At 36.5% G+C, this 22614-nt stretch overlaps 1 protein-coding gene across 3 annotated transcripts; it reads left to right on the top strand.

Moving 5' to 3' along the window:
* Positions 1-18681: 18681 nt before the first annotated feature.
* Positions 18682-22393, top strand: LOC142522388 (protein BASIC PENTACYSTEINE6-like). Of its 3 annotated transcripts, none has more exons than XM_075625757.1 (3): positions 18682-18817; positions 20918-21021; positions 21152-22393. In XM_075625757.1, exons 2-3 carry the CDS (start codon positions 20968-20970, stop codon positions 22106-22108), a joined length of 1011 nt encoding a protein of 336 aa, XP_075481872.1. In that variant the 5' UTR covers positions 18682-18817; positions 20918-20967; the 3' UTR covers positions 22109-22393. The 3 variants fall into 3 exon arrangements, with proteins under 3 accessions (XP_075481872.1, XP_075481873.1, XP_075481870.1); XM_075625758.1 differs by lacking the exon at positions 18682-18817 and adding an exon at positions 18936-19256 and having other exon boundaries at positions 19307-21021; XM_075625755.1 differs by lacking the exon at positions 18682-18817 and having other exon boundaries at positions 18936-21021.
* Positions 22394-22614: the final 221 nt, after the last annotated feature.

Below are 22614 nucleotides of genomic sequence, written 5' to 3'. Positions count from 1 at the left end.
GTGCTCAGATGCTCTGGATACAACAACAATTGAAAGACTATGAAATCCAAGCTACTGAATCTCCTATCTTCTGCGACAACACCAGCACAATAGCAATTACATACAACCCTGTTATGCACTCTAGGACAAAACATATTGACATCAGACACAATTTCATTCGAGAACATGTCTTGAAGAAAGAAATTCGGCTTGAATATGTTCATACGGGTCAACAAACGGTAGATATTTTCACGAAACCATTACTAGAGGCTAAGTTTTTACATTTCCGGAATATGCTTGGATTAATCGATTTATCTTGATATGATTACTTCTTGTGTGTGTTCTGTTTGTAATGCATGAAATAAAAAGGATAGACAAAGAGACGATTAGTTATACAAAATAGGAAATTTCATTAAGTCAGGAGTGCGCGTACAACTGAAATTTCTTTCTTAACCACCATCCTCCATGTGGCCAACCAGGTGGTCAGCCCTCCGATGGAGGTGTGTAAAAAGTTCTCTGAGAAGGCAATCCTTCTCAGAGCCTTTTGCTCATTTATGAGCATGAGGAGGTAAACGCCATCATCAGAGAAGACGTCTACAGTATCAGCCACGCGAAGGCGTCGCTGATATTTCTTTAGAGTTGCCACCCCTTTGGGGGTCGCAACTAACTGAAGCTCCAGGACCTTAGTCCAGGAGAAGACGCTGTCCTCCAGCGCTGCTTTGCGGGAGGACACAATGGATTCCATGAACACCTCTGCTAAGTCTGGCTCGTTTGAACTGCCTTCTTTAGCCATCCCGATTTTATCTTCTTTGTAGTTCAAGTAATTATGGAACTAACCTCTCTACCTGTATTTATAGATAAAGACCATACGAAGGGTCTCTCTCATTATGACTGACACGAGGCTTTGAAGAATTTTTCTGTCAAAGCTACCAACGGTTCATCTCCCAAGAATAGTTTTAATCCACATGTTTAGGGAGAACATTGGATAAGTCAAAAATTAAATAGACTTCTCAACCGCTTCCTCTCTAATTATATTATTAATCCGGTTCATTTTTTGGGGACATAGTACTTCCACGTCATTTCGTAAAAATTACTCAAACTCTTCGACTGCCTCTGATTGACGTGACGGATATCTTTTTGAAATTCGAAATCAATGATTTTATGATATGAATCCACATACAAATAAAAAGCAAACACGATTAAATATGAATTGCACCCTCAATTTAATAACGAACAAGGAATTCGTGTTGTCCCGATCTTTTGAATCAAGTATGGGTTTGTGATATTCACCTTTAATTTATAAAACTTAGCAACAAATATTCACGATTAAAACAATTGAAAAACGGACGAACCTTCAAAGAACTTGCCCTTGACAATCCGTATGAAATCAATTGACAAATGCCACAAGAATAAATAATTGATAAGTTTGATTTTCGATGAACACAAAGCGAAGCTTTGAAAAAGTTTGAGAGAGAATCTCAAAAGTTTGATAAACTATCAATAATGATCTGAATAGTGTGTAAATTTTCGTCCATAATATATTTACATATCAAAAAGATATCAAATTTTGTTACCAAACAACTCAAATCTCTAAAATAGGAAACTAAGGATTATTGTCGGCTACGGCGCACTGGGGCGGTATAGTTTGGCCGCCCTAGCGCGAGGGCTTCTGGACTAGGCGCGCTGGGGCAGTATAGTTTGGCCGCCATAGCGCGAGGCATTCTAGATTCGGACTGAGTGTTTGGCACTGGGGCGGTCAAGTTTGGCCGCCCTAGCGCAGAGGCTTCTGCTCCCAAGTCATTTTTTTCATACTTTAGCACTTGAACCGCATTCCACTGACTCTCAAACTTGCTCCCTTGAATCACGAACCATCGGGGCTTGGCTCCTTGTTTGCAAGCTCTACTTGATTGCTCATGAGCCCTTAGAATGTTTCATTGAATCTCTTTAATCGTCCTCTCGTGATTGGCCCCTCCGGCAACTCTAAAGGATCCCATACTTTCCTTGGATCTTGACCAACCGTGTTCGCATCATCTTCCCCTTCTTGAAAAGGATTTGTCCTCAAATCTTGTTCATCACCTACATCAAACAACGACAAATCACTAACATTAAAAGTAGAACTGACATTATACTCACATGGCAGGTCGAGTTTGTAGGCATTGTCATTGATCCTCTCGAGGACTTGAAATGGTCCATCACCCCTAGGTAGTAGCTTTGAACGTCTCTTCTCAGGGAACCTCTCCTTCCGTAAGTGTAGCCACACCCAATCGCCCTTTTCAAACACCACCTTTTTATTCCCCTTGTTGGCTTGCTTGGTGCATATTCTTCTTTTCTATGTTGGCCTTGAACTTTTCATGCAAACCCCTAACAAATTCGGCCTTCTTCTTGCCATCCATATTTAACCTTTCACTCACAAGTAAAGACATCAAATCTAACGGAGTCCAAGGATTAAAACCATACACAATTTCAAACGGCGAATAATTGGTAGTAGAATGCACACAACGATTATAAGCAAACTCAACAAATGGCAAACAATCCTCCCAATTCTTTAAGTTCTTTTTAAGTATTGCACGCAAAAGTGTTCCTAAAGTTCTATTAACAATCTCAGTTTGTCCATCCGTTTGAGGATAACAGGTAGTAGAGGACAACAATTTTGTGCCAAGCTTAGCCCACAACGTTTTCCAAAAGTAACTTAAAAAATTAACATCACGGTCAGAAACAATAGTCATAAGCATGCCATGCAACCTAACGACATCTCTAAAGAATAAGTCCGCAATGTTAGAAGCATCATCAGTTTTATGACAAGCTATAAAATGTGCCATTTTAGAAAATCTATCCACAACAACAAATATAGAGTCTCTCCCCTTCTTTGTCCTAGGCAACCCCAAAACAAAGTCCATAGAAATATCAACCCAAGGTTCACTAGGGACGGGAAGAGGTGTATACAATCCATGTGGTTGTGTCCTAGACTTAGCTTGTCTAAAAGTTATGAACTTATCACACACATGATCAACATCACGTTTCATATGTGGCCAATAAAAATGTTCATGCAATGCACTTAAAGTTTTAGCCACACGAAAATGCCCCATCAAACCACCCCCATGTGCCTCCCTAACAAGTAATTCACGAATGGATGATCTAGGGATGCACAAACTATCTTCTTTAAACCAAAAACCTTTATGCACATAGAATTTTTCATATGGACCATGCATACAAGTTTCAAACACATTCTTAAAATCCTCATCTAGCATATACAACTCTTTCACATGCTCAAACCCCAAAATTTTTAATTCCAAGGTAGAGATCAGTACGTACCTCCATGATAGTGCGTCGGCCACTACATTTTCCTTACCTTGTTTGTACTTGATTATGTAGGGGAAGGTTTCCACAAACGCCACCCACTTGGCATGTCTCTTGTTCAGCTTCTGTTGTCCCTTAAGGTGCTTTAAGGATTCATGATCCATATGAATCACAAACTCCCTAGGCCTCAAGTAGTGCTGCCACGTGTCTAGAGTCCTCACAAGTGCGTAGAACTCCTTATCATACGTTTGATAGTTCAGCGCTGCTCCATTGAGCTTCTCACTAAAGTACGCCACCGGCCGCCCTCCTTGCATCAACACCCCACCAATACCTACACCTGAAGCATCACATTCAATCTCAAAGGTATTAGTAAAATCAGGTAAAACAAGTAAAGGAGCATTAAGTTTTTGCTTAATAAGATTAAAAGACTTCTCTTGCTCCTCGCCCCAATAGAATGGAACGTTCTTCTTGATCACCGGCCGTCATTGGTGCCGCCAGTGTGCCAAAATCTTTTACAAACCTCATATAGAAGCTTGCGAGACCATGAAAACTTCGGACTTGACCAACAGTAGTAGGCTTTGGCCAATCTCGAATAGCACTTACCTTGTCTTCATCCACTCGTATTCTTTGTGAGCTTACCACAAAACCAAAAAAAACAAGTTTGCTCGTACAAAAATCACATTTCTTTAAGTTAGCATACAAATTTTCGGCCCTTAGTGTGATTAGCACAAGTCTCAAATGTTCAACATGATCTTCCAGGTTTTGGCTATACACAAGGATATCATCAAAATAAACCACAACAAATTTCCCTATGTAAGCACGCAAGACATGATTCATCAACCTCATAAAGGTACTAGGAGCGTTAGTTAAGCCAAAAGGCATGAACATCCACTCATATAACCCGTACTTGGTTTGAAAAGCCGTTTTCCACTCATCACCTTCCCTCATCCTAATTTGATGATAGCCACTCTTTAAATCAGTCTTGCTAAAAATACATGCACCATGCAACTCATCTAACATATCATCTAGTCTAGGTATGGGATGCCTATACTTAATGGTTATGTTATTGATTGCCCTACAATCTACACACATATGTCATGAGCCATCCTTCTTAGGAACTAATAAAACAGGTACAGCACAAGGTGACATGCACTCACGCACAAAACCCCTATCTAACAACTCACTTACCTGCCGTTGAAGCTCCTTAGTCTCCTCCGGATTGCTCCTATAAGATGGACGATTCAGGAAATGCACTCCCAGGCACGAAATCGATTTGGTGCTCGATTCCCCTCAATGGTGGTAAGCCTTGAGGCAACTCCTTCGGAAATACATATTCAAATTCCTGCAAAAGTGAAACAACAATGCTCGGAAGGGATCCGGCTATATCACTTGTGTTAAGGAGTATCTCCTTGTAAAGTATCAACACAAGTGGTTCAAGCGTGTGCCTCAATTGCTTCAACTCACTTTTTTGGGCCATATATGTTTTTTTCTTAGCTTCTTTCCTCTCATTTTCTTTCTTCTCTTTTTTGTTTTGTATGGCTATCTCATTTTTTTGATCATTCTTTTTTCAACCATATCATTTTTATTTTCAAAGGCCACCTCACTTTTTAGTTCACTCTTTTTTTCGGCCTCATCTCTCTTCTTTTTTTTCAATTGGTCCGCCAACACTTGCTTTGGGGACAAAGGAAGTAATACAATGGATTCTTTTTCAATACAAATGAATACTTATTCTTGAACCCATCATGTGTCACTCGCCTATCATATTGCCACGGCCTACCCAACAAGATATGACAAGCATGCATGGGCACCACATCACACAAGACCTCATCCACATACTTCCCAATAGAAAAAGACACCAACACTTGTTTGTTCACCTTCACCTCCGCACAATCATTCAACCATTGAAGCCTATATGGTTGAGGATGCTTTAATGTAGGCAAACCCAATTTTTCTGCCATCTCACAACTAGCCACATTGGTACAACTCCCCCCATCTATGATAAGATTGTAAACCTTACTATTCACAAAACATCTAGTATGGAACAAGTTTCTCCTTTGGTTATTCTCCTCCTCCTTGACTTAGGCACTCATTATCCGCCTAGTCACTAGTGCTTCACCTACAACTGCCCTATATCCCTCATCAGGATCTTCTAACGCAGGCATCTCATCATCATCACCCTCGTCATCACCCTCACTTTGAGACTCATACTCACTATAGTAATTCAAAATCATCACCCTCTTATTAGGATATTGGCTAGCAATATGACCCAACCCTTGACACCTAAAACATTTTGTATCTCTAGAACGATTAAGAGGAGTTTCAGATTTACCTTGCACTCCTTGCTTAGGCGCCTTCTGCTTAATGTCTACTTTGGGCTTGGCCACCAATTTACCTTCATCACGTTTCCCCACATTTGGCCGCCAAGAAGATGATGCTCTCCCAGTTTGATTGGTGCGGCCAACTCCTCGCCTCTTGAGTTGTTGCTCCACCTTTATGGCCATTTGCACCATCACGTCTAGATCAAAGTAGTGCCTAAGCTCCACTTGATCTTGAATCTCCCAGTTCAAACCACAAAGAAAACTTACCATTGTCGCCTCACTATCCTCCTCGATATTTGCTCTAATCATGACTACTTCCATTTCTTTATAGTAATCCTCAACACTCTTTACGCCTTGCCTCAAAGTTTGGAGCCTCTTAAACATCTCCCTATAGTAGTGATTGGGCACAAACCTCTTCCTCATGACCCTCTTCATCTCATCCCAAGTTTCAATGGGTCTCTCATTATACCTCCTCCTAGTGGTTACTAATTGATCCCACCAAATGAGAGCATAGTCTAGGAATTCAACCACCGCCAACCTCACCTTCTTTTGTTCGGAGTAGTGGTGACATTCGAACACAAACTCTACCCTCTTTTCCCATTCTAAATATGCCTCCGGGTCATATTTCCCATGGAACGAAGAAATTTTCATCTTAATACTACCCATGTTACCATCTTCCCTATTCCCATCATATCTCCCTCGTACAGCTTCTTTTCTTCCTCTCCCAAATCCTCTACCTCTCCCATTCCTACCCCAATTCTCATTTTGGCTCTCCTTGTCTCCTCCCAAATCATATTCCTCATCTTCTTCTCTCATACCCAAATCTTTAGGCTTAGACTTATCTCCACTAGTGCTAACTTCAAGCCTATCCAACCTCTCATGAAAAGGCTCCAACTCTACCCTCATCATTCGACTGAAATGCCCAAACAACGCCTCCATTTGGGTTTTAGACAACCCTTGGTTCTTACTATCTCCTACTTCCCTCTCCATTTTACTTTCAGATTTGTACCTGCAAGAAAACGTTAGTAGAAAACAAGAGATATTCCTCACCCAAATGCTCACGATCACTCCAAAGAAAGTCGCTCGTCACTCCTCTCTATTTTTTTTTTGCTCACAACAAATACTCACCGTTCACTCCAAAGAAATTAACTCACACTCAAGTATTTTCACTCAAATTTGATAGTATTCTCGAAAATGTGCTCAAGCTTTGTATTTGTATATCAAACAATCAAGTTCAACTTGTGAAAAATTTTGATCGACTCACTTGGACTGCGTAGACAGGAAATTTGAAGATAAATATTTTTTTTACTGTGAGAGGCAATTGAATATGACTCTCTAAAGGAAATGGAACAAGATATCAAAAGGAAATAATGGTGAATTTTCGGAATTTTCGTATTTTTTTTTTTTTTTGCTGAGTACTTACTCGAAAATCCCAACAAAAAAATTACCAAAAATTTCAGAAACTGACGAAGAACGATATACTAGAAAGACAGATCTGAAAAAGGAACGAAAGGATAATAGATCTGATAATAGAACGAGATAATAAAGCGATAAACTTACTTGAATTCAATGAACCAAAGCTCTGATACCAAATGATATGAATCCACGTACGAATAAAAAGCACACGATTAAATATGAATCGCGCCCTCAATTTAATAACGAACAAGGAATTCGTGTTGTCCCGATCTTTTGAATCAAGTATGGGTTTTTGATATTCACCTCTAAGTTATAAAACTTAGCAACAAATATTCACGATTAAAACAATTGAGAAACAGACAAACCTTCAAAGAACTTGCCCTTGACAATCCGTATGAAATCAATCGACAAACGCCACAAGAATAAATCCTTGATAAGTTTGATTTTCGATTAATACAAAGCGAAGCTTTGAAAAAGTTTGAGAGAAAATCTCAAAAGTTTGATAAACTATCAATAATGATCTGAATAGTGTGTAAATTTTTGTCCATAATATATTTACATATCAAAAAGATATCAAATTTTGTTACCAAACAACTCAAATCTCTAAAATAGGAAACTAAGGATTATTCTCGGCTGCGGCGCGCTGGGGCGGTATAGTTTGGCCGCCCTAGCGCGAGGGCTTCTACTAGCGCGAGGCGTTCTGGATTCGGACAGAGTGTTTGGCGCTGGGGCGGTGAAGTTTGGCCGCCCTAGCGCGGAGGCTTCTGCTCCCAAGTCATTTTTTTCATACTTTAGCACTTGAACCGCATTCCACTGACTCCCAAACTTGCTCCCATGAATCACGAACCCCTCGGGGCTTGGCTCCTTGTTTGCAAGCTCTACTTGATTGCTCATGAGCCCTTGCAATGTTTCATTGAATTCCTTTAATCGTCCCCTCGTGATTGGCCCCTCCGGCAACTCTAAAGGATCCCATGCTTTTCTTGGAGCTTGACCAACCGTGTTCGCATCATTTTACCTCCGCCCCAAACTTTTTTTAAACTTTCAAAAATTCCTCCACTAACAGTCCTCCACGTTGACTGACTTGTGAGTCTCTGAACCAAAAGTACATACTCAAACTTGCAGCATTTTTAGTTTTACCTTGCTAATATTAAACCCGATTGCATTTAAGCTCATCTTGCAGCAGTTTATCTCGATCCTTCTTTGTCAATCAATGATTATGGCTGCCTCCATTTCTCAAAACACAGTTATTGTTAACTTCGCATCAGTATTTGCCATGCCAAACAAGCCTATGCAAGCCATGTTTTGTCTGTTAGAACATTCTGGGCTCCGTTCTTTTCTGAGCTGCAGATAAAATTACTCCGACACATTATCGAAGGAATTCTTTGATTCTGCATACATTAAGAATGGAGAAATTGTTTGTGTTGTTCAAAACAAAAACCTCCAATTCACCCAGAATATGTTTGCTGATTTGTTCAGCTTACCCACGGTTGGAGTTACTGATTTTTCCACATTCATAGAAGGAAATACTGACATTTTGCGAAGTACCTTCTCAATCACAGATTCTCCGATTTCATCTCCAACCTGTCAAAAACGCGATTTGAAGATTGAATTCAGACTGTTGGCTGATATTGTGGCAAAAGGACTTCTTGTCAAGGCTGGTGCATATGACAAGATAACCTTAGAGGAATTTCTTGTTATGGCCACTATCTCATCTAAATTGCGGATCAACGGGTCTGATGTTCTATTCAAGACACTGGTAGAAATGATCAAGAAAGAAAACCAATCGCAAGGCTTTGCAGTTCAAATCTGCCACGTGCTGATTGATGCAGGGGTTCAACCGGTCGATATGACTGAAATTGGAAAGACCAAGCTATTCAACTAGGTACGGTTGAAAAATTTATCAAGAAAATCGACCGGCTGATGAAGAGATAGTCTCCATCAAAACCGAGACTGGGGTAGAATTTGTGAAACAAAAGAAGAAATCAAAGACTGTCTCCATTCCCAAAGAAACCAAGAGGAAGCTGAGCCTAAAATCTAGTTCCGATGATGAATCCAAGGACGACATTCCCGTCTCTCAAGTTTTCAAGAAGAAACGAACTGAAACATCAAAAACAGCGAAGTTCAAACTGGTTAAACATCTTTCTGCACCACTAATTCCTGCCCCACTCCCCGCAATCTCAGCCACAATGCTTAAAGGAATCCAAATTACTGAAACAGAGATTGAGTCCTCTTACTCAGGAGTTCCTATTACTCTCTCCACAGATAAAGGTAAACAATTCATGATCGAAAATCCACCAAAAATAACTTCGGTACATACCGCTAAATTGAATAATGAGGAAAACACTTTACCTCCCTCTGAAAAAATCATGACGGCGGACATTCCCAGTGGTGAACAATAATGCCATCAGATTGCTCCAGACCTCCTATCTGTTTCATAAACAATTCTAACATTAATTCATCTGCTCAACTGCCTCCAGTTCATCCTTCAGAAGCTCAAACTCTTTCTGTTGACAAGGCAGTACAGTTTTTATCTGACTTTGATGAAGCTGCCACATTTAAAGAGAAATCGGTTTCCCCAAAAGCCCCTTTCACTGATGATAACCCAATCGATCTCCAAGAACCATTGATGACCTCTCCCAAAGAGTTACAGGAAGCCGAGCTGATCACTTCATCATTGCCTACTCATTCTCCTCCACCTAGTCCTCCATCAGAAAAACAAGATGAACCAGAAGTCACCGGCTCTAAACCCTCTGCTTCGACTGAAGATTTTGACCAAATCATTGAGAGCATTACGGCTGAACTCCATGAGCCCGAGCCGTCAAAATCTGCTGGTAAATCATCTTCCTCTCAACTGGTCTCTTTCAAGAACAGGTTACTATCTGATCAAGGTGAACCTGAAGAACAAGAGTTCCTAGAAGAAAACTGCCAACAACAGATTCTGACCAGACTAGTCACTATGGATCAATCCATTCTGGCTCTAAATCGAAAACAGTTTGATCTAAAGGAGGTCTTTCAATCAATGAAGTCTGCTCTCTGCAACGATCTTTCCACCCTGAAAACAAGTGTTTCCTTCCACCAAGCAAAACATAATTTGGCACATCTTAACATATGCCTTGGCCTATCGGAACAAATGACTCGTCTACAAACAAATCTAGAACAATGCATAGATGCCCAAGGTACTCGGCTTACAGAGATTATAGATTTCCTTGTTCATGGTGATGTTAAAAAGGAGGAAAGAGAGCGACAAAGAATAATTCAAGAAGCAAAATTATCTGTTATGAAAGAACTGCATGAGTTGAAAGAAAAGGAAGAAAAGGGCCAAAGCAACAGAACAAAGTACAAGTCCAAAGAAACATTAAGTTGGTTATTTTGAATGTTTATAATTTCATTTACTTAATGAAATACAATATTTTTTGTTCTTATATATCTCCTTAGAAATCATTGTATTGTATAGCCTTGCAGCTGGGTTTTGTCATCACCAAAAAAGGGGAAATTGTTAAGAAATTATTATTACCTAAGAATTTTGGTGTATGACAAAATCAAGAGAGCACGAAAACTGTTGCGTTTCATATATGCAACAGGTACCAGTTCAACAGCCCAGCTCAACATAAGGAATATCTTTTAAACCGGCTAAAGCTCAAAGAAGTCTAAATCGCTTGAATTTCAGACCGCTGGCAAATGCAATCATCTGAATAAAGAGAAGCTTGGACTTAAATGATCTTCCTCACAACCGGATCATTAAAATAGAGCCATTTATTGCTCAAAGACATTCTCTGACCGGCTCTATACACTCAAAATATTACACCGCCTCGAAGTCAACTTATCCTTACATTAGTAGCAAGAATGATCTGCATTTATGTCTCTATCCCAGAAAAGGAAGATCAAGTATAGAATTCAAGTTCTGATGCTAAAAACAGTTACCATTAAAGAAACTCCTTAAGAAAAGTGCTTCAGAACTATGCTGAGCAAAAGAAACATTAAATGCGTTTATTGAAGAACAATTAATGCTCATAAAGTCGGCAACAACACATCAATTCAGAGGATCGGGTTAACGTTGCTTGTCCTTCCCGACCGTTAAGAAAATCGTGTAAATTAACGAATTAGTGTGCTAGCAGAAAGATAGATCTCGATTCACAGCGGAAAAATCATTTTGCTATCTTGCATACTTTAAAGATCCCAGAGCGCTATCAAAAATCTATATACTTCACCGCTCAATCAGCACGCCTTGAACAGAAATACACTCAATCATCTAAGGATCATCTTCGTGCTACACAAATCAAATTGTTTATATCAGTAACCTTTTGGTTATTTGATTAAGTCTTGGTGTCTGTTGAACTTAGTGTTCTTAAAATCCAGAAGTGTAAAGTGATCACTAAGAGTTACAAAACAAGCAGTGTGATAAGTCTTGATTGGAGTGGGCTGTTGCAAAAATTTTGTAAAGTCAAAGTCTTTTAGTGGAATCCTTCCTAAAGAGGAAGAAGGGGTGACGTAGGAGTAACAACTCTCCGAACATCCATAAAAAACCTTGTATCACTTTACTTCTCACAAGCACATACTTTTCCAGTCTTTATTTGTTGATTAAGCATGTTAACGTGCTTAAGTTGTTGTTGGAGATTGTGAACCGTCTTCCACACTTACTAGTGGTTCACATTTCCACCCGTTTGAAAAGAATTTTCAAACGCCTAAACAACGGTTGAAATAAACCTTTTACACGAGAAAATTTAAAAGCTTTCATTCACCTCCCCCCCTCCCCCCTTTCTAAACTCTGTCCTGATCCTAACATAAATCATAAACAAAAACAATTACATGAGTGAGGAACTATATTTTTTAAAAAATAAAATGACATGAATAAGTCATCATAATGAATTTTTAATGAAAAACCAACAATGACTATATTTATGATGATTGTTCGAAAATAAAGTATTCTTTTACACATTTGGAGTATTCAAATAGCAAAATCAAGTATCTGAAGCCCATAATAGGTACTAATATTTTTGTAGATGAAAAACACACAATTAATTTGGTGGATAAAATTATATATTTATTTAAATAATAAAAGGGAAAAAATGTAAATTTATCTTTGTAGGGAGTTATAACTATATTTGCAGTGTTGTCAGGTATTGATTTGTAAAAAAATCATCTAAGTACTGAATCTTAAATCAAAGGTGTACAGATGTATTTATTTGGGCAAATTTGAAAAAAAATACATCTGTCATTTATTTAGTTAAATTTTAAATACCTGAAAAAAATCCAACTTACTTTTTACTCCATGTTTCATGTATTTTTACTTTTTTACCCTTTTTAATTAATATAAAATTTATAAATCCCTATTTTTGTTGGTCATCTCCTTTTTCCACTCCTCCTTCCCGATGAATTTGGATGACATGTATATTTAATTTAAATATTTGTTAAAAAAAATAAATTCGCAACTAAGCATTGAAATTTTTGAAGTACTTAGTTTTACTTGCAAAATACTTAATTTCAATTTTATAATACTTGATATGGTAAATGAGATATTCAGAATGAGCATTAAAATACTGGTTATTCGAATCTGCAACGCAAGTTTAGATGAAGTGTTCATTTCATTTAATTATTTTTTTATTGTTAAAAAACAATTTCGCAACTAAGCATTGAACTTTTTCAATTACTTAGTTTTACTTGCGAAATACCTAATTTCAGTTTTAAAATACTTGATTTGGTAAATGAGATACTCAGAATGAGTATTAAAATAATGGATATTCGAATATACAACATAAGTTCACTAAATGTTCGCATTTCCATCTAAGATGCATTTGGATGACATGTTCATTTCATTTAATTATTTTCTTTATTTTTTTTAATAAAACAAATACGCAACTAAGCATGAAATATTTTGAAGTACTTATTTTTATTTGCGAATACCTAATTTCAATGTTAAAATACTTGATTTGGTAATTGAGATACTCGTAAAAGTTCAATAAATACTAGATATTCTAGTAGGTAATGTAAGTTCACCAAGTGCTCGCATTGCCATCCAAGATGCATCTAGATGACATGTACATTTCATTTAATTTTTTATTTAAAAAAAAACAAATTTGTAACTAAGCATTGAACTTTTTCAAGTACTAATTTTACTTGCGAAATACCTAATTTCAATTTTACAATGTTTGATTTGGTAAATGAGATATTCATAATGAGTATTAAAATACTCGATATTCGAATATGCAACGTAAGTTAACCAAGTGCATGCATTTCTATCCAAGATGCATTTGTATGACATGTTCATTGCATTTAATTATTTTTTTATTTAAAAAAAACTTATTCACAACTAAGTATTGAACTTTTTCAAATACTTAGTTTTACTTGCGAAATACCTAATTTTAGTTTTAAAATACTTGATTTGCTAAATAAGATACTCAGAATGGGTTGAAATACCAAATATTCGAATATGCAACGTAAGTTCACCAAGTGTTGGTCTTTTCTTGGAAGATGCATTTGGATGACATATTATTTTCATGTGCTATCTTTTTTTGTAAAAAGAATATCAAATTCCCAACTAAGTATGAAACTTTTAAAGTAATTAGTTTACTTGACAAGTACCTAATTTCAGTTTCAAAATACTTAATTTCATAAATGTGGTACTCTGAATGGGTAATAAAGTATTGGATATTAAAATATGCATTATGATGCAATTACAATGTAATTGAAATTTTAACAAATACATTGTTTATCACTCCTCATGAAATAAAAATAACAATTTATTTTGATATACAAAGAAAGAACTTACTTTTACTCCGGGACAAGTATGCTACTATATTTTTGTTAAAAGTAAGTGCTTATTTTGATCTACAAACAACTTACTCTTACTCCATGATCAGTAATGAACTGTGTTCATTTCTTTAAATGACATGGATAAGTATACTAATGAATCTTAGTTGGAAAAACCAACCATGACTGAATTTACGTTGCATTTTCGAATATCCAGTATTCTGTTACATATTATGAGTATCTCATTTACCAAATCAAGTATTTTAAAATTAAAATTGGGTATTTCGCAAGTAAAAGTAAGTACTTCAAAATGTTACATGCTTAGTGATCGAGCAAAACTTGCAATGTAAAAATCCTTAGTAAAAATTAATAATATTCAAGCTCGAAATAATCGCAAGTGCACGATGTCAAGTAATAATATAGTGTACAAGAGTACGGGTATCGTTCCTCCAGGGACTGTATTTCTCAATTATTATTCTCATTTATTCAATCTTTAGCATCGATACTTCAGATGATTGTTTACTTCTACGATCATTAAATAAAAACTCAATGAAATGGTTCAAGGATTAAATATGAAATAAATAAGCTAGAAGGATTGATTAAAGTTCAATGAGAAATGAATTTGTTGGGAATCTTTGTTCACCTACCCCTCGTTAATCTACTTAATTCGTTCGACATTGATCTATGCTTTCGACGAGATTTCATATCTAATTGAACACGCCCTCTTAAGTTATGCCAAACTAATTCAACTCAGTGAGATCTCTTTAATTATTTATCAAGGGTGAATTGCATGTCGTTTTATGAAAATTCCCTAGCTTTCGACCTACTGAACTATGACTATCGACGTGTATCCGACATCAGATTTCTATGTAAATCCACGAATTATGCTACTTGTTCCTATCACAGGCTATTCTCTCGAAGAACGTTGTCCGAAAATCTTCGCTCCAAGCCTTTTTTCTTTTTCAAAGCTTTGTGGCTGCTGAAAAGTCCTTGAACATGTCATCCAAATGCATATTGGATGGAAATGCGAGCACTTGGTGTACTTACGTTTCATACTCGAATATCCAGTATTTATTACCCATTCTAAGTAGTATTTTAAAATTTAAATTATGTATTTCGCAAGTAAAACTAAGTACTTGAAAAGGTTCAATAATTAGTTGCGGATTTGTTTTTTTTAAAACAATAAAAAAATTATTAAATTATATGAACATTTCATCCAAATGCATCTTGGATGGAAATGCGAACACTTGGTGAACTTACGTTGCATATACGAATATCCAGTATTTTAATACTCATTCTGAGTAACTCATTTACCAAATCAAGCATTTTAAAACTTAAATTGGGTATTTCGCAAGTAAAACTAAGTACTTAAAAAAGTTCAATGCTTAGTTGCGAAATTGTTTTTTTTTTTTAACAATAAAAAAATATTTAAATGAATGAACATGTCATCCAAATACATCTTGGATGGAAATGCGAGCACTTTGTGAACTTAAATTGAATATTCGAATATCCATTATTTTAATATATATTCTGAGTATCTCATTTACCAAATCAATTATTTTAAAAATGAAATTAGGTATTTCACAATTAAAACTAAGTGTTTGAAAAAGTTCAATGCTTAGTTGCGAATTTGTTTTTTTTTAATAAAAAAATAATTAAATGAAATGAACATGTCATCCAAATTCATCTTAAATCGAAATGCGAGCATTTTGTGAACTTACGTTGCATATTCGAATATCCAGTATTTTAATACACATTCTGAGTATCTCATATGTGGGGACCCGGACGCTAATTCATTTCTTAATCGTCTGTGGGAATAATTAAATCAATTATAATAAACAGGGTCTAAATTTTTTTTTAATATGCAAGAGTACACAATATATGAAATAAATCTTAGTTCATTTACAAGATCAATATCCAGATCTAAGTAAAAGTCCTGTACAAAAGTAAATCATAACAACTACTGTTCATTCACTACATGTCAGGTAATGAAACAGATCTACTTCTGGGTCCGAATCTCCATGCTAAACTAGTCCTCTCTCGTCCTCGTCTTGACCCTGGTGCTGTCCCACCTGTTGTCATGCACACATACAAACAAGACAACAGCCGGATAACTCCGGTGAGAATTATATTCCCAGTATAAATCATGTATACATGCATTTCATATAATCAATATTAAGCATGAAACGAATATCAGTAATATGTATCAAATCTGAAAACATAGTCAATATGAAACTGTCAACCAGACTCGTGACTCTACTTCTCAGACTAGACTCATTCCTAGTCTAGGGATCCCAGTTTCTAGACGTTGGCATTCCGATATCGAATTTCATTAATAGAAGAAACTCCGATTCTATTCAACAACGATATAACCAAACATCCGGTGTCTTTACCTATCCGTCACAGACTTTGGCATCTCCTGCCAATCACTATTCGGTGACAATGTGCAATGGGTCAGTGACGATTCCATCACTATCAGGCCCGTCTGTCACAAGACCAATCGTCTAATACATGCTTTCTATAAATCAATAGAACCAGCAAATCAGTCTAAATCAATGCATACAATAACAATAAGTATGTGGTTTAGGAAAACTCGAGTATATCATACTCGAGTCATTTTCCCAGTTTGATATTGACTTATACCTTTCTCTTCTCGGTCTGACGAAGTCAAAGTCTCGAATTCCACTCTGTCCATTTTCAATCTGGTAATGACAATATCAAATATACGGTGTCAATGTACAACTCAATTCAAGACCTGTTCTGATCAATACTCAAATCACGACATAATCTGATCAATCTCAACGATATAACGATATAATCTCAATCAATACTGAATCGGCTCAATGTCAATCTACTGATGTTTCGACGGCATAACAATACAATCTCGATAATCCCGTCAATCTCAACATCACAGATATAATAACACGACTCATAATCAATATCAGTACAACCCATAATCTCAACAATAACATATCATAATCTCAAATCTGTACAAGCTCGCAATACCGGCAATACAATATCAGTATATATACGAATCACAACTCATCTGATCCAATTCTGAATAATATCAATCTACCCAGCAATACAGTATCAATCAGATATCAATCTCAACATCTCATAATCGATAACAACACAATTCTGATATCAAATCGGTCTAATCACAATCAAATCAACTCTGAAAATTCATAACAATTACATAAACAGTCAGTCCTTCGATCCGGTTTCGATTATACAATGTCTGATATCGTAAGAACAACATATATGGATCATATCTGATTCTGGCAGTATCATAATTTCAAATCATCACATAACATAAGAAAACTTACGTCCAGTTGAAGCTCTCGTCGGTAGAAACTCAGTACTGAATTCGGATTGAAAATCTAACGGACGATCGAAATATAAAGGCGTAAGGATTTCCTAAGTATTTCTCGATTTCCTTTCTTCGTTTTAACTGAATTCTGAAGGATATATGTATATATATATTCTAATGCATGTTAAGGCAACGTGTCTTCTTTTCTTGAACTTCGGTCGGCGCTCGGGCGGTCGAGAATTACCGCCCGGGCGCGGAATGTTATGCCCGCACTTGTTATCTAATGGCGCTCGGACAGTCAAAAACTACCGCCCGGGCGCCAAACTTTCTGTCCGAGACATTTCTATGCTGAACATTGGCGCTCGAGCGGTCATTTTCTACCGCTTGGGCGCCAATAGTTCTGTCCAAACATTGCACCCTTCATATGCATTGCTTAATCTGGTCCCGGAATAGCCTGTCTATAATCATATCAATTCAAATTCAATAATCTCAGATCAACAGAATCAAAATCTCGGGCATTATATCATATACCAAATCAAATATTTTAAAATTGAAATTAGGTATTTCGCAAGTAAAACTAAGTAAATGAAAAAGTTCAATGCTTAGTTGTAAATTTGTTTTTTTTAACAATAAAAATAATAATTATATGAAATGAACATGTCATCCAAATGCATCTTGGATGGAAATGTGAGCACTTTGTGAACTTACGTTGCATATTCGAATATCCAGTATTTTAATATACATTTTGAGTATCTCATTTACCAAATCAATTATTTTAAAACCGAAATCAGGTATTTCACAAATTAAAATTAAGTTCTTGAAAAAGTTCAATGTTTAGTTGAAAATTTGTTGTTGTTTTTTTTTAAAAATAATTAAATGAAATGAACATGTCATCCAAATGCATCTTGGATAGAAATGCGAGCACTTAGTGAACTTATGTTGCATATTCGAATAACCATTATTTTAATACTCATTCTGAGTATCTCATTTACCAAATCAAACATTTTAAAACTGAAATTAGGTGTTTTGCAAGTAAAAATAAGTACTTGAAAAAGTTCAATGTTTAGTTGCGAATTTGTTTTTTTTTTTTTAACAATAAAAAAATAATTAAATGTAATGAACATGTCATCCAAATGGATCTTGGATGGAAATGCGAGCACTTGATGAACTTGCGTTGCATATTCGAATATTTAGTACTTAAATACTCATTCTGAGTATCTCACTTATTAAATCAAGTATTTTAAAATTGAAATTAAGTATTTACAAGTAAAACTAAGTATTTCAAAAAAGTTCAATACTTAGTTGCGAATTTGTTTTTTTAAATAAAAAATATATAAATTAAATGTACATGTCATACAAATGCTTCGGGAATGAAGAGTGGAAAGAGAAGAAGACCAACAAAAATAGATAGTTATACAATTTTTTATTAATTAAATACAGTAAAAAGGTAAAAATGCATATAACATGGAGTAAAAAATAAGTTGGATTTTTCAGATTTTAAAACAGAAAAAATCATTGAATATTAAATAAATCAATGATACGTGTATTTTTCTTCAAATTGTCCAATAAATTTTAATACGACGAAAATAGAAAAAACGACAGTGTGCTTGTGTGGCCACAGTATATGAGCCCTCAACGACTATTCTTACGTCACACAGATATTTCATTTCTTGCAACCTTTTTGATATAGGGTTTTGCCGTTTTGGACCCTTCTATCTCCCTGGTTCCCGCTCTCAGGTCTTCTTACCAAGTGAGCTTCCCGTTTCTTGCCCAACTCTTCGAAAATATTATCTTGATCGGTTATATCTGTTTATTTGGGTTGTAATTGCCGTTTTCTTGGGGAAAAAAGACTTGATTTTGAGGTGTTTTGTTTTCTATTTTTATTTGTTTTTGTGGAGATTCTGTTTCTTGTTGATTTGTAGTTGACCTTAACTTTACATTAGTGGAAATGGAGATTTTTGGTGATGCGGTTCCTAATTGAATTTGATGGATTTTCGGTGGATTGTTTTTGTTTAATTTAGGTCATGCATGTTGTTTAAAGTTTATTCTTGTGTGGAAGTTGGATGATTTGGGTTTATGTTCTGGTGTTTAGCTGAATTTGATGTTGGGTTCGTTTGATAAGTTTGATATATGCTGAAAGATTTGAATTTCGTGGGTGATGTAGAAGGTCTAGTTGCTTTCTTGGTTAAGTATTTTCGATTTGCAGGTTTGAAAATTTTCTTGGTGAAGATTTACCGAGAATGGTTCTGTTTTATGTGAGTGAACTGAAAATTTATCTTTTAAAAACTAAAGATGTATAAAAAATAAAGTAAAATTAGAAGACTGGTACTTGTTATATGCGGTTGCATTTTCTTTAAAAGAAAATGATCTTTTAGTGTGCCGAGGGAAGAATCTAACCGGGGAAAATAATTTGGTGGACCCATGAATTAGATATGGGAGTTGTTTGGATCACAATTTGATACATTTATTTAATATATAGACAATAGTATATAGCTCTGCGAAAATACAAAATGGGAGAGTGACCAACTCTTCCATCCAATCTACGCCTCTGCCATTTCAACTGTGTGTTTGCTGGAAAAAATACAGATAATACTCGAACACGTCTCTGGGCCATTGGGAAAATACTAGCATTGTAGTTGATAGAATATTATAATATTTATTGAATCCTCGTGGGTTGTGTAGACCCTGCAGGGTACTGGAACACCTTTTTTTTAAATGAGGGTTATTGTCTTGATGTTCGGTTCATGGTGCTAGTACTCGACTTTCTCCTTATGCCAAATGGTTCCATATGGTGATGCTTGGACGTTTATCTGTGCTGCATCTATATTTAGTGGCTGTTTAATAATTCTGAATTTTGTGTAAACACTAGTGTAAATGATTTTTCATCATATGGTGTCTCAAGTTTTTTGAAATACATTACATTGAAGATCTAACATCTGTATTGTAAATCGAAAACTTCTTTCAGCGTAAATATGAATTTTTTGGAGAACATTGTTAAACTGCAATTTAGTTTTATCACTTGATTGCCTGATATCCCGACTTTATAGCTTTGTGTCGGGGAACTTTCCTTCATATCTCCACTTGGAGCTGTTTTTTCTTTGTATCCTTTATGTGATGCAAATCGTTTCCATTGCTGCTACATAATTATAGTCAATGCTTTATAAGAACTGGTTTTGTAACTTTTACTTGCATGATTTGTCCACTGTGCATATGGGTGATAAGATAGTGGCCTAATTCTAGCATTTTCTTCGGGGAAATGATAAACTTTTCATCTTAAATCTACTCAAGTGCTTACATTCCTTGTTCTTCCAAGTTCCAATGAAGCAATCCTGTCATTGACATCCACGGTGTCCTTTATTTGGTTCTAGTAATTTGCTTAAACAAAGCGCACTATTGAAGCGCTACTTGAGCTGGTCTTTTGTTAAAATTGAGCTGGTCTTTTGTGTAAAATTGAGTGGTAAGCATGCATGTGATAACTCTATTGTGACGAAATATCGATCTTACTTTGGCCTATTAGCTTCCTGCATGGTAGTTTTATCCTCCTGTTATTGACAGTAATAGTTCCTTAATACCATTGAGGTGCATTTTATGGTGTACCACTTTTGTCTGATAAATTCTTATGATAGTACTTATTTTTTACGAAGAACGCATCTGAATGTGACCACTGTTGCTTAGGATTTGCCGTATCATTTCTTGCTTATTTTGGCTGTTGCGAAACCTATATATAGCTTTGTATGCTATCTGAAAAGTTGAACTAATACTTGTGAAAATCATTCCATGTAAAATTGGATTATGCTTCTTACTTTTGATTATATAGTTTTGCTTTCCTTTGTGTAACGTGCTGTGACAGATTGGTAGATAACCCTCCGTACAAATTTGAAGCTTCCCTTTAGATATTAGATGGATGAAAGTGGGCAGCGTGAAAATGGGAGGAACAAGCCTCCTCAGGGTCAGGTAGCTAGTTCTAAGTCACATTTAATGGCATCTCTGTTTAAGTTTTTCATCTGATTTGATCATATGATGGAGATTTTGTACGTCAAAGGTCGTCTTCCAATCGGTGTTTTGTTAAATATTTTGGTTTCAGTGGTTGATGCAGCATCATCAGCCATCCATTAAACAAATAATGGCGATTATGACTGAAAGAGATGCCGCTATTCAAGAACGTAACCTAGCCCTTTCAGAAAAAAAGGCCGCCTTAACAGAAAGAGATGTGGCTATTTTACAGCGAGATGCAGCAATAGCAGAACGAAACAATGCCATAATCGAGAGAGACAACGCAATTGCCGCTCTCCAATTCCGAGAACATGCTATGAACAATGGTAACTTATCTCCATGCCATCCAGGATGCCAAATTGCACGAGGAATAAAACATGTGCACCATCCACAGCAACACATACATCATCCTCAGCAACTCATGCCTCATCAAGCTCCATACAATACAAGGGATTCACACGTGACGATTGATACCATTCCATCATCACCAGTTGCTCTTGATCCGGCAAAAACCCGCCGTACGAAACGTCCAAAGGAGGCAAAACTGACTACCCCAGCCAAGAAAACTTCAAAATCTTTGAAAAAGGTTAAAAAGGAAGGTGAGGATCTTGATAAAACCATGTCTGCAAAGCCTGAGGAATGGAATGTTGGGCTGGATATGGGCAGTGGCAGTGACGACCTTAACAGGCAGCTAGGGGCTTCAAAGCCCGATTGGAAGGATCAGGGCCTGGGATTGAACCAGGTCGCTTTTGACGAAACAACCATGCCGGTTCCCATCTGTTCTTGCACCGGGGTTTTTAGGCCGTGCTACAAGTGGGGTAGTGGAGGTTGGCAATCTTCATGCTGCACCACGAATTTGTCGATGTATCCTCTCCCAGCAGTGCCTAACAAGAGACATGCTCGAGTTGGTGGTCGAAAAATGAGTGGCAGTGCATTTACGAAGCTGCTCGGCCGCCTTGCTGCGGAAGGCCACGATTTATCAAATCCGGTTGATCTCAAAGACAATTGGGCCAAGCATGGGACGAACCGCTACATTACCATCAAATAATAATCGACGAATCTCGCCTACAAGAGCATTAGCGTGTTTGTAGGATGCTGAAGAAGGATGAAGCTAGCTGCTAGCTGAGAGGTAGGTGGATGTTGTTACTTCCAACCATTTTCATGCAAAAGCTGATGCTATTTCAGCCTTTTTCTCTATGCATGGAGAGTATGATTGAAGAGAAGGAGCTTAGTGACTGTAGAATATGGGCTAATATAAAATAGAAGGCAAATCTTTCATCTTCTGCATGTAACCTAAGATATAAAATATAAAGCATCTTAGTGTATGTTATTAGCACGTGTGTCTATCTATATTAACGTTGAATTCCCAATAGACCGGTATTGTCTTCGAGTGTGGCGTTTCATCATGAATAAAATATGAATTGTAGGGTCGAACGCATTAGTCGAGATTGATCACTGATTCCTAACAAGTCGTGGCTTCATAGTTCTGATTTAAACCGATTTTTACATAACCAGCCGTATCTAGCCTGCAAAATTTATTTTTCAGGTACATAT

Source organism: Primulina tabacum, chromosome 13 (assembly GCF_025594145.1).
Source record: "Primulina tabacum isolate GXHZ01 chromosome 13, ASM2559414v2, whole genome shotgun sequence".
NCBI lineage: Eukaryota > Viridiplantae > Streptophyta > Magnoliopsida > Lamiales > Gesneriaceae > Primulina > Primulina tabacum.
This window is presented reverse-complemented; position numbering and strand designations above follow the sequence as displayed.

Excerpts from the sequence above, each read along its gene's own strand:
- LOC142522388 (XM_075625757.1), top strand. The coding sequence starts at position 20,968 with ATGGATGAAAGTGGGCAGCGTGAAAATGGGAGGAACAAGCCTCCTCAG. Across the intron at positions 21,022-21,151 it reads ACAAGCCTCCTCAGGGTCAG|TGGTTGATGCAGCATCATCA; the intron begins GTAGCTAGTTCT and ends TTTTGGTTTCAG.